At 45.3% G+C, this 12,982-nt stretch overlaps 1 protein-coding gene across 2 annotated transcripts in view; it reads left to right on the plus strand.

Moving 5' to 3' along the window:
• LOC138565008 (uncharacterized) overlaps positions 1-5,815 on the plus strand; it is a 58,054-nt gene extending 52,239 nt beyond the window's left edge. For both annotated transcript variants that reach the window (XM_069642949.1, XM_069642948.1), the window contains exon 3: positions 4,991-5,815. In XM_069642949.1, the coding sequence (XP_069499050.1) occupies positions 4,991-5,670 (680 nt within the window). In that variant the 3' untranslated portion in view covers positions 5,671-5,815. The remainder of the gene's footprint in view (positions 1-4,990) is intronic.
• Positions 5,816-12,982: the final 7,167 nt, after the last annotated feature.

Raw genomic sequence — 12,982 nt, forward strand, 5'->3', positions numbered from 1 at the left:
CAGGAAGAGCCTCCTTCTGGATCAAGAAGACACTGAGTTTTCCTTAGTCTAGAAGGGATTTAAATATGTCTGGACACAGGACGAGTGTGCTAAGCTCAAGTGTGCCACCTTGTCCCGTGCTGAAAACGTGGGGAAGAGAAGTCAACGGCTTGAATATCTTGACATTTCATTTCTTGAACAATTTTCATTTGCATAACATTGTTTCCCACTCTATTTGTATTTAGAAGTAAGGATTGGCAATAGGTTTATTAGTATAGGCCCTTTTATTATGACAGACCCGACTAGGACTGTGTTATTATTTGATAGCTGTAGCCTGCTCCATCTTTAGATTTAGATTTAGGTTTAGACAGGCGTTTTTCAAACCCAACTGAAGTTCAATAAACGCCCTTGAACTGGGATCACTTGTGTCTGTCTTACTGTTTGATACCAGGCCTTCATTACAGTGTCAACAAACATACCACCACTGTGTCATGCTCGTACTTCTGCGCCCTTAGAGAAGCAAGCCGAGGCAACCAAGAGAATGGTTTTCAAATTTGGAGAGCCAATTTATTTATTTATTTGTACATTTATAGCAGCGTGCACAGCCCATAGGCATCTAGGCACTAGTTACATGTAGAGAAACAGCAGTCAGTAGGGGCGGACAGATGGGAGGAGAGTCAGTTGAACAACAGTGTTTTAAGATGCTTTGTGACAACATTGTAAGAGGGTTCTGCACGCAGGTGAGGAGGTAGCTTGTTCCAGAGATAGTGCCTGGACTGGGAAGCTGTTTCCCCCCGCTTTGGGCACGATTGAACCTTGGGGTGATGAGGCCACGACTAATGTAATCTAAGTACAGTGATAAATAGACAGTTTAGCAGTGTCGGGCCTGCAGAGGTGTAGAGTGGACCTGCATTCTATGCTGGGGTCAGTGAGGAAAGAAGTGGTGTTCTGGAGGGACGAGAAGGTGTACGAGGAGAGCAAGGATGAGGGTAAGTAGGAGAAAAGCAGAGGCGGTGGACGAGTAAGGGCGTGAGGAGGAGACTGGGAAGATCTTGGTAGAGTGGAACAGAAAGAGGAGGGACGAGAAGACTGATACCTCCGAGGTTGGAAAAGAGTAGTCAGAGCAGAAAGAGGAGGTGAGGTAGATCAGACGAGGCTGGAGATAAGGTGCTGGGTCAGAAGAGGGGGGAGAACTGATGAACTTAGATCTAACGATATTGGAAGGGACATTCTGGAGAAGAATGAGAAGCAAGGGAAGCTTACGGAAAGAGTGTGAAGGAGAGTACAAATCTGGAGAGGAGAAAGGAGGCTCAAAAAGGGGCAAAGGAGGAAGAAGGAAGTTTGGAAGTCAAGAGAGGCTGAGTGTTGCAGTAAGTCGGGGATGAAGCAAGCAAATGTAGAACAGTAAAGAGCAAAGGGCAACAGGGAGCTGAAGGAAGAGAATGGGCATAATCCAAGAAGCACTCGATTCAGAGACCACCTTGGAAATGATTCGGGGGGTGTTGGGGAAGGGGGGGGGGCATGAAGCTTTTCCTGGTCATACCTGACTCCAACAAGACCAACATCCTGACCACGGCAAGGCAAGAGTGACCACTCAGCCGAGCCAAGAACGGGTTAGGACACTTAAAACCCAAAGACTGTAAGTGACTTTTATTTAACTGCCAGGCAGCATAGCCAAAGGGAAGAGAGGAACAAGCTGACTGACTACAGTCCCGAGGCAAGGTTTCATGGCTAATCCTCGGTTTCATAGAATACGCCTGTGATGAGAACTGGATAGAGTCCTACTCATTCCACGCCAGTACTAAATGAGCAGTGATTGCAATCATAAAGGAAAAACGGGAGCAGCAGGATGGGTATACCTACTTCTCCTCTTGTGGTAACATGGGCCAAGGGAAGACTATAATCGTCAGAAGGAATGAGGGCTAGCACAGAAGCAGTCCAAATGATAGTATTGTTGCGCCAAAAGGAAAGAATGTCCAATCAAGGTTCTGCAGAGATGGGATATTTTAATTAAACTAACAATACAAATGCACTAATGGAAAACACTATAACCCACCCCTGTAAGAGAAGACGCAGAATATCCAATCCTTCTGGTCAGAGGGGGCACTCTAGGTCTGAAGACGGGTGTGCTCAAGCAATAATTTCAGCAGCAAAGTCAAGGGTGCTGAATATGTATCTTTAAAAAAGCGAGAGAGTGGGGTCTTACTAGTCACTAGGACCCTTTAAGGTAGGCTAAGGGGACAGAACCATTTCAAATGCCTTCTCGGCTTGTACTTTCGGGTTGATTATTTCCAATGGAATGCAGGTATTGACACAGTCATGTTGGTTCAAGACGGTCCAGCGATCTGGTGCATTCCTGTAGCGGTGAACAGCTCGAATTTGGTGAAGAACAGACAGTTGAATCAGTGCCTCGATTTGGTCAAGAAGGTTGAAGAGATCCAGTGATGTGATAAGGTTCTTCAACAGCGATCGGCTCGAACACGGCTAGAGCAGGGACACAGCACTTGAAAGCAGTCCGGCCGGCTCAACTATTGATCAAAGTGGGCGAACAATGCACAGAGCTTGGTTCTTCACTTCTGATGGCTGGGAATCCATGATAGACCCTTGTTCCGCACTCCCCAGCCAGGAAGGTTTCCAGAGAGCACTTGCAGGGGCTGTTACTCCCAGTGATAGGCTACTAGTGGTCTCAGCTTGCGTTAGACCATGTCCATCTAGAAGATGGTCCTCTGGGATAGTTGCTAACTTCCTGGAGCCTTTATCTTCACCTCTAATGGAAGATAACTTTAAAGCAGACTGTACCCCCAATAAGGTTCCAGGTGAAATCCTTCTGCTTCAGTAGCCTCAGTATGATTCCACAGAGGGTTGGTCTCACTCCCTTAAAAAGGCAATCCGCTACAGCAGACGGGTCCCTGTCTAGCCTTCTAGAAGGTGTCCAATCCTGGCTGCTGTTTCATAGTCATTTGTCTGGTAATATCAGCCCCTGCGTGCCTTGGTTGCAGGAAGGGGTGCGTGGCAGGGTACAGAAAGTAGGTGTACCTTGGGAGAATCCCAGATTGTGGGACACATGTGTGAACTGGCGCTCCTCTCCTGACTCTATAACATCGCCCCCTCTTTTGTCTGCACTGTATCAAGCTATATCTGTTTTTTACCACCTTGGTGTGAGCTCTCCATTGTCTTGGCAGGATTCGCCTTTGAAGCAGTGCTGATCTTATGTCTTCTGGGGGAGGTGACAAGATGCATCAAAAGAGGAATTTCCTGGGTTGGGCCCAAATGATTTGTTTTGGATCAAAGAGTTTAACCTGCCACCAGGCTCTGGAATTGCACAATTATCAAATTTTGGATCTGAGCTGCAAAAAGCTAAAGGGAGCCCCTATCTGCTGAGATTTGGCAGGAATGCTCATGCCACTTTGAAACTGCCATGTTGCCAAACTAGAAGGCAGCTGCTGAGAGGGTATTAAGACATTAAATAGACCTATTTAGAAAGACTACTCTGTAACAGCTCTGATCGGTCTTTCTAAATTCAACTGTTGTGCCCCTGCCGCCCACGAGTGTGCGCAGGGCACGACCAGAAGAAGATGGAAGTCCGCTGTGAGAAGTGTTTGCGTCACTGTGTGTCTGTGTGTTGTGTGTTTGATAGTGTGCGTGTATCTGTCTGTGAGGGTGGTGGGCAAGCATAGTTAATGCGGGGAGGGGACACAGGATTAAAGAGGGGTTCAGTGGGAGACACCCCCTGATTCTAAGAGGGAGATTAGTTTTCAGGCGAGAGGGGTGCTGAATAGTGTTGCATTATGAATATTAAATGCTGCCCCAAATTGGCCAAAGAAAATCTATCTGCATTTTTGCATGCAGTCTTTAATATTAGAAAATATCACATAGGCCCGCTGAGAGGTGTCAGTAGACAGGCTCAGCAGTTACATGTTTGCACTATACATTTCAGCATTGGACAAGAGCGAGGTCTGTTTAGGAGACCTCACTTTCAGAGACTAATCTACCGCCACCATTTTATACTAAAAATCAAAAGGCTCAGGCTTACAGATGGCATTCTGTCACAATACGAACCGCAATCTTAATTTCAATGTACTTTAAACCTGTGGCAGGTTCTCTTTGTGCAATTCACCACTTTAACATTTAACCACTTTCTGGGTATTAAGTTGTCTGTTTATTGCTCGGTGCAAAGCCACTTTCGTAAACCGTACATTATGCATGCTGTAAATGGAAAATAGTACATGTATACAATATCTCTTACAGTGAGTGTGTACATATATAGGGCATGACTATAGTAGGAATAGGCAGGAAGCAAAGGAGGGCTTGCAATAGCGGAACAATACAAGTGGGCATGGAATGAGCGAGGACATGGACCTTGGCCATGTTTTCCATTTCTTAGAGCTCTGTATAGAAGCACTGCATGGTCACCTGTATGAAATGCTACTGTAAAATATCTTCACCACTACAGCCAGCTCTACCCAGTACAATCTACCAAACAAATGTCAAATCCACCAAAAGGTTTCCACAGCATCCTACCAAGCCCTCATTACCACTTCAGCACTTACTAGACTTGACTACTGTAACACTGTCTTCTTGGCCTTTCACCATATTCCATTAAGCCCCTTCCTGAAGGCTGTGAAGTTCCCTCTCTCCTGCTCATGTACTATGTCCTGTTACTGCCACAAAGCCGGACATCTTGCTGTTCACCACCACTTCCCCAGCAAGTTCCTTATATTGGTCCTCAAATCGCTACACTTTTCATCCATTATATTATAAGTCAATACATGTTTAAATTCATAAAAAAATGTTTCTTTTTTGCTTTTCCGTGCTATATGCAGACTCCAAACCTTTTGTTATATTTATTTTAGGTTTTACATGTGTGCTGTGTGTCGGGGATAAATATTAGCTTATTAAGGGTCGTCCATTTTGTTAGTGGGAACAAAGAGGCAGGACATCTGCTGCTCGCTAGATCCATTACACTGCAAAGATGTGAAATAATAACTGGAAATTGTGCTTCTTTCAACAGAAAATGGATTGATTTCTGAAACTGAAATCTTGCAAATAAACAAAAAAACGTGGGATCTACAGAGAAAGAAGAAAAATCCCACACAAGATGGACAAGACCAATCCACTGAACTGGTAAAGAAGTTGATAAACATACCACAAAGCCAAATGCCGTGTACGTGCACTGAATGTGGGGAAACCCTCACAGACCAATCTAGCTTCCTAAACCACCAGAGCTGTCACAGAAGACACCATACTGGAGAGAAGCCTTACAAGTGCACAGAATGTGGAAAACACTTTAAGCAGGCATCAATATTAAGACAACATGAGAGAAACCATAGCGGGGAGAGGCCTTACGACTGCACAGAATGTGGAAAACAATTTAATTGGTTATCAAACCTGAGGCAACATGAGAGAAACCACAGTGGTGAGAGGCCTTACAAGTGCACAGAATGTGGAAAGCACTTTAATAGGGTATCAAGCCTGAGGCAACATGCGAGAAACCACAGTGGGGAGAAACCTTACCAGTGTAAGGTGTGCATGAAAAGCTTCACTCAGATTTCAAGTATGTACAGACATGAGAGGATCCATAGCGGTGAGAAGCCTTATGGCTGCACAGAGTGCAAAAAAACCTTCAGAGACAGCTCCACCCTAATAAGACATCAGATCACTCATGATGAAGAGAAGCCCTATGTGTGCTAAGCACTTTATGCACGCACGGGGCGTGCATCCGAGAAGCCAGGTGAAAGAGGGGCCATGGCAGTGTTTAACACAGAACAAGGACCTCACTTGTATGTATGCTTTTGAATCTCTGGGCCTCATTACGAGGTGGGCGGTAAGGGATTACCGACACCGGTAAGGGCACAGGTGCCGGTAATCCCTTACCGCCCTACTACGAGTTCCCTTTGCGGGTCCTCCCTTAACGCCTGGTTTTACCAGGCGTTAAGGACGGGACCCGCAAAGGGACTTTGGAGCTAATAACGGTACCGCAATTTGCGGTACCGTTATTAGCGCCTTCCCCATTCCCATTGAGCCCTATGTGGTCTCAAATGGGAATGGGGAAGGGCCCTGGTGAATGGGGAATTACCACCCCCGCCAACCTTTGAATGGGGCGGTATTAGCTCCATTCACCAGGGTGGAGTCGGTAAGGATTTGGAGGCAGCCATGGCGCTAATAGCGCCATGGTTACCTCCAACCTCGTAATGAGGCCCTTTATCTTTTAATCTTGGACCATTAAATCACAAAAGGAAAGACCAAATCCGATTCATAGCGTTGAGGGGAGAACACCCAGGCAGCCAGAAAGCCTTACAATGGACATATCGGTAAATGCAATATAAAGAATGCATAATAACATGAGGCATGACCTGGGCAAATGAGCTGACGGCACTTAGAACAGAATTCCCACCAAGTTCCTGCTGGACCTCTTCTTCATCAACTAAAAGAAAAAAATCAAAGTAAAGTGTTTCAGTTGTAAGGGTTTGATTGACTGACCCGGAAATTGGTTACAAAGGTCATGGAACGCATACCAAACTCACACATAGTATAGTGGACCCATCTGGGAGGATTCATTATTTTCTACTGAGGCTCTATCCCATAATTTGTACCACCGCAATTTATTTGTGATCCATTCAAACTCTTCCAGCATCTAGTGAGGGAGAGGTTGCAGTGGTATCAAAAGGTGAGTAATAAGCAATGAATTATGACCATTCATGGGGTATATCCCTTCTACCACTTCTCCCAACAACACCACTAGCGGGTTCAGTGCTTACTGAGCTTTCCTGCATGTCCACCATAAGTGAAACGGATTTGACACCCCTCTCTCCCGCCGGCCCCACAGTTTGTATTTGTATTTTTATTTATTTATATTGCGCAGCCTGCCCACGGGCATCAGGGCGCATGTTTGGAAGGGTTACAATGAGAAGTTATAGAAAGGCAGTTACAGAAGGCAGTTACATATTACAAAGTATAAATATACATAGGGCAAAGAAATATACATATATTTACAAGGTAGTTAGTCGTCCCAATATATACAGAGGTGATAGGGTTGGTACAGCATGCAGTGAGTGTTTACAAAAAGGAGGCTGAAGCTTCGTCTTGCTCATAAAGCCATTGTTCTGCTCTATTTTTGAAGGATTGAAGGGAGGGGACATTCCTGAGATCATTGGGTAGTGAGTTCCAGAGTTTAGCTGCCAGGACTGGGAAGCTCGAGCCTCTGGCAGTCTGGAGCTTGAAGCTAGGAATGATGAGTGTATTAGCTTGTGCAGATCTTAGAGGTCTGTGAGCTGTGTGTTGTGTGAAGCGCTCTGACAGGTAGGCCGGTGCAGCGTTGTTCTGTGCTTTGTAACTAAGAACCAGTGTTTTGAGGGCAATGCGCCGTGAAATGGGGAGCCATCGTAAGTTGCGTCTAGTGGAGGAGATGTGGGTGGGCCTAGGTATGTTAAGAGCAGCCCTGATGGCGTTATTCTGGGTTACCTGAAGTTTGTCAATGTTTTTTTGACTAGTTCCCAGGTAAAGGGCATTGCAGTAATCCATTTTGGATAAGATGAGAGTTCTGGCAAGGATCAAGCAATTGTCCATAGATAAGAAGGGGCGGCAAGCAGTGATTAGTTTGCACGTGTGCGCAGATGCTCAAACTACTGAGTTGGTTTGTCTAGTGAGAGAGAGGGTCGAGTCTAGAAAAATACCGAGTGTTTTAGTGACCTTGGTGACCTTGATAATGTTACCATCAATGATGAAGGCATTATATTTGCTGTCAAGTTTTGCAAGTTTGGATTGAGAACCTAGGATGAGTAGCTCAGTTTTCTCGTCGTTTAGGCAGAGACCGTGGTGGGCCATCCACCCCTGGATGACGGAGTAGACTGCATTGAGAGCTTTGACGTCAGTTACATAGTCACCAGTGATAGGGATGAGTATCTGGGTGTCATCCGCATAATTTGTGTAGGTGACACCCAGATGGTCAAGAATATCAAAGAGTGGTTTAGTAAAGACATTGTAGAGCATAGGTGATACGCGTGAGCCGTGTGGGACTCCGCAAGGGACATGCGCTGGGTCAGCAGCGGCAAGAGGTGAGAAGACTCTCATGGATCTGTTGGCAAGGAATGGGCTTATCCAAGAGGAAGCTGCATCGGAGAAGTGGGCGGCCGTTTTGAGATGCTGGCAAAGGATTTGGTGTTCCACCAGATCGAAGGCGGCGGATAGATCTAAGAGGAGTAAGAGTGCTTGTTTGCCCTTGTCTTTTAGATCCTCAGTTTGTGTTTTTAGATCTAACAGAGCGGTCTCAGTGCCGTGTCTCGGTCGGAAACCAGATTGCCTGAGTCCTAATAAGTTATTCTTGTCAAGATAATCTTGAATTTGGAGATATGCAGCACGGTCCAGGATTTTTAGGAGGTAAGGTACCGTGGTGATGGGCCTATAGTTGGTGGGATTACTAGGGTCTAAGTTAGGTTTTTTGATTAAGGGGATTACCCAAGCATCCTTGAGGTTATTTGGTACTATGCCAGATTTAAAAGAGGAGTTGATGAAGGAGGTTATAAAGGGAGCGAGCTCAGGCGCTGCTTCCTTTATGATTGGTGCTGGGCAGGCATCGCCTTGACAATTAGAAGGTTCTAGCTTCTTGATGATATTTTCCACTTCCCTAGTGGTAAGCGGTGAGAAGCTAAAAGGTTTGAATGGATGAATGGGGATGAGATGTTGGAGGGTTGGGGGTTCCCTGCTGAGTCATGGAGATGGGTTTTTTAGTGTTAATTTTAGCTTGGAGTGTCGTGATTTTGTTGAGTAATGCTTTTTGTATGTTGGTGCACCATTCAGTGTCAGGGGTACAGGTGTCAATGGGGGCGGCTGGGGACTCTAATTCCTTCAGAATTCTAAAGAGTTCCTTAGTATTGGTTTGAGCTTGTGTGATCCTGTTGTTATAGACTTCTTTTTTTGCCGCTAGTATGGCTTCTTTGTAAGAGAGGGTGATGGATAGAAGGTTAATTTTATTTACTGGCGTAGGTGAGTTTCTCCAGAGAGACTCAGCTTTACGTTTATCTTTGCGAAGTTCTCGTAGAAGTGGGGTGAACCAGGGGTTGAGATGGTTGTGTGATTTTTCTTTGCGCTGTTTAAGTGGGGCAATGGAATCCAAGGCTTTTAACATAGCTCGATTGTAGGTGTCTACCAGAACGGTAGGGTCAGCACAGGTTGTGGAGACCGAATTTAATAGTGGTAGGATGAGTGGGAGTAGTTTCTCAGTTGTGATATCCTTCTTGTTACGAGTAAGTGTGGGTGGCGCCGTACAAGGTTTATCCAGAGATGGGCAAGAATTGATGGAAAATGTTATCTTGTGATGGTCGGACCATGCACATGGTAGCACCAAGAGTCAGTTCCTCCAACATAATGGAGGGATATGTGAGAAACTGAGAAACCCGAAGGTCTCTCACCCACTAGTGCCCGGGGAATTGTCATCCAGGGGTCCAGGATACGGCCATCGCTTTTGGATCCAGTTTCTGGGGGTGAACCAGCAAAGAGGATTGCAAGGGGAGAAGTGCCCTTGACCTTTTCAAATGAAAGACCGTTACTTTCAGGAACCTTGGAGAATAGGAAACGTAATGCCAAGAATCGAGGCTGAAGAATCCTGCATTGTGTGTCGGAGGTGTCTGGGGCTCTTTCGCATCAATAGTCAAGGCGGGGAGAATCTGCCCTTGGCTCCTACAACAAAGCAGCGCCAGTGAAGTCAGTACAACCGGTGAGTTGGGGAGACTGAAACCAGACAGGGTTGCAAGCGGCAACATTGTATAGAGAGAACTAAAGAGAATGGTGTTTAAAGCGTATGTGGCAAGCGACGCAAACGCAATTAAACAGCAGTGAGCGATTGAACTTTGAAGCTAAGAAACGATACCGTAGATAGTGGTCCGGTACAATGTGGGTGCTCTATCGATGGTCTCCGTTAGGTATCCAGCTGAAAGGTGGAAAATGTGGAGAGTGATAAAGAATTGTGAAATCGAAGTGGACCTGCAATGGGATAAAGCAAAACCCTGTGCACATTCGAAAGTCTTTGAAAGTTGATGGAAAAGGTAATGAATTTGGTCCGAGCTCGTTGGAGGGAGATTAGCTAAAGGCTTTTCGATAAAGCAAGTTTAAGTTTGTGTAAAATTATATTGGAAATTGGAATTATTCCGAGCCCGGCGGAGGGAGACTAATTGAACTTTGTGTTAAAAGGGGATCTGAGCCCGACTGAGGGGGGTCTGAGATCTGAACCTAACTGAGGGGGATCCGGGTTGAACCGTGAGTCACCCGAAAGAGAATATCCTGCGAGAAAGTGGATGCATAAATAATTTACGAACATTGTGTGAGAGGATCTGAGCCCGGCTGAGGGGGATCCGAGGTGAAGTCTGAATCTCCTAAGAAATTGAGTATTTGTGAAAATCTGAAAGAAGAAAATAACTTATTGTTTGTTTGTCGCATTAGGCGCTCTGTACAAACAGACCTGGGCACGGAAGGCCCTGATGATGGTGATTGAACTGGATCCTCGTGCTGGAGAAGCCAGAGAATGTGCTTAGTGAGTGTACCGCCCTGTCCCGTGCTGAAAATGTGGGGAAGGGAGGCCAATGGCCTGAACATCCTGACATATAATTTTGTGAATACTTCTTTCTTTTCATAACATTGTTTCCCACACTATTTGTATTTAGAGGTAAGGATTGGCAATAGGTTTATTAGTATAGGCCCTTTTATTTTGGCAAAAGACCACCAGTACTGCATTATTATTATTTGATGGTAGTAGCTTGCTCCCATCTTTAGATGGGCATTCAACCAACCCATTGAAGTTCAATAAACACCCTTAAACTGTGGTCACTCGTGTGTGTCTTACTGTTGATCCCATTCCTTTCTTACAGGTATATAAGGAGGACATGGTATCAAACAGTGAAGACAGGCACAAGTGGTCACAGTTCAAGGGTGTTTATTGAACTTCAATGGGTTGGTTGAACGCCCATCTAAAGATGGGAGCAAGCTACTACCATCAAAAAATAATAACGCACTCCTAGTGGAGTCTGTCAAAATAATAATCCTATTTCCAGTACTTACTTCGAAATACAAAAGGGTGCAGGACAATTGTGTATGCAAAAAGAAAAGTATACAAGAAACATTGTCACGCTGGTTGAGCAGTTTGCTTCCCTTCCCCACGTTTTCAGCACGGGCAAGGCGGCACTCTCAAACTTTGCACACACTCTGGCTTCTCTACCACGAGGATACAGATCAAAGCAAAGGTATCGGGGCCTTTTACCAAAGCTTCTATTCCAATACTGCAGAGGGCCTGTCGCAATAATCAAGCACCAAAATTCCTTTCTTGTCAGCGCTTTCACATGCACAAGTTCTCATTTTCAATATTCACCATGGGTCTCTCTCCTCCAGGTTTGGACCCCTTTTTACCACAATGTTCACAAATGGTCTCCCTCGTTCGGGCTCGGACCATGGATCTCCCTCGTTCGGGCTCGGACCATGCAATCTCACTTTCTACGTTTTCCTCTTCATATAAAAAATCGAAGACTTTTGAATGTGCAATGGGCTTGGCTTAACTGTCGCAGGACCACTTTGAATCACGTCACACTATATTGTTACTTTTGTTTCTGCCATCTCTTGGCTGTATACCTTTACAGAGACCTTCAATTGAGCACCCACGCAGCACCGGACCCCTCTGTCACTGGTATCGTATCTTCTCAAAGTTCAAACATTCATCAGCAATTCAGCATCTTTCATCTCACAAGTTTAACAATGTTCGTTCCTGCGCTCATTATACACTGTTGCCGCGTTCAGCCTTGATATCAACACAGACCGGTCTTGCATCGGCACCCCCTTACTCACTGGCTGTGTTGATCGCTTTGTCGCTACTTTGTTCTTGGAGCCACGTATGTTACCACAGTGGCTGCTGTTCCTCCCTGACTTGGTCAGCTACGCATGACAGTCTCTGGTATCTCCGACACACAACACATGATTCTTTAGCCTGGTTTCCCGGCCTTACATTTTCTGATCTACAATGTTTTTGAAAGTAACGGTTTCCTGTCAGAGAGGTCAAGGGTATTTCCCTCCTTGCAAACCCTTCTTGGTTTGTCGTCTTTCTCCTCTTGTTCAGCTGCCTTCTCGAAACTGTTCTCCTCAGTGTGCTTTGCCTCGCTCAGTGTGTGCTCTCGTGCTCCACCTTTTATCTGTGTGGGGAGGTTTAATGGAAGTCTGGTGTGAGTGATTGTCAGTAATTGCCTGACTTCGCCTGACCATAGTAGTGGAACATGTCGGGTATACTGCTCGGGTGTGAGTCTGTTTTCCCCCCAGAGCGGGCTATCCATTTGGAAGTGTTTGTGAAGAGAAAGGTGAGGGTATAGTTCCTAGGTATCCTACCGGGTAGGATGGGGTAAAGGTGTTACAGGTGGAAGGATACTGCGTCTTGCCACCCTGTGTCCCACTTCCACTTCCTGGAGACCCCTCACCCAGGTGATCCTCCCATACTGGTCCAACCCCAGGGTCTGGATCCAAAGGCGAGGTCCGTGCCCTGGGGGTGGGGGAGAGAGAGAGAGAGAGAGAGAGAGAGAGAGAGAGAGAGAGAGAGAGAGAGAGATCGCAAATTGAATATACATCAACAGTTTACATTGATAAAAAAAAACGTATAAAAACATTTCCATAGTTATCCAAACAGATATAATAAATAAAACAAAATTTCATTCCAAAGTATGTGCTAAAAACTTCATAAAACGAAACCAGCAAAAATATTCTATTACAAGTAATATCACAAACACTGCAACGTGTATCATAAAGTGCTTAATACAGAAAGGGGTGCACTCTACAAGATAATAACAATCCCCTTAAATAGCAAAGTCTTAACCCCTACATGTAGCGACAAATGCTAAGATGCTTATTCATTACATTTTTCTTTTCATCTATCAAATTTAAATAATAGGAGAACAGAGCAGCAGCATTTTTAAAATGCGAAGTGACCGGTGCAGAGGGTCAAGCTTATTTGAGGCAGTACATCCTAAATACACTGGAT

The sequence above is a fragment of the Ambystoma mexicanum genome, chromosome 1p (genome assembly GCF_040938575.1).
Source record: "Ambystoma mexicanum isolate Mex_15411 chromosome 1p, UKY_AmexF1_1, whole genome shotgun sequence".
Taxonomy (NCBI): Eukaryota; Metazoa; Chordata; class Amphibia; order Caudata; family Ambystomatidae; genus Ambystoma; species Ambystoma mexicanum.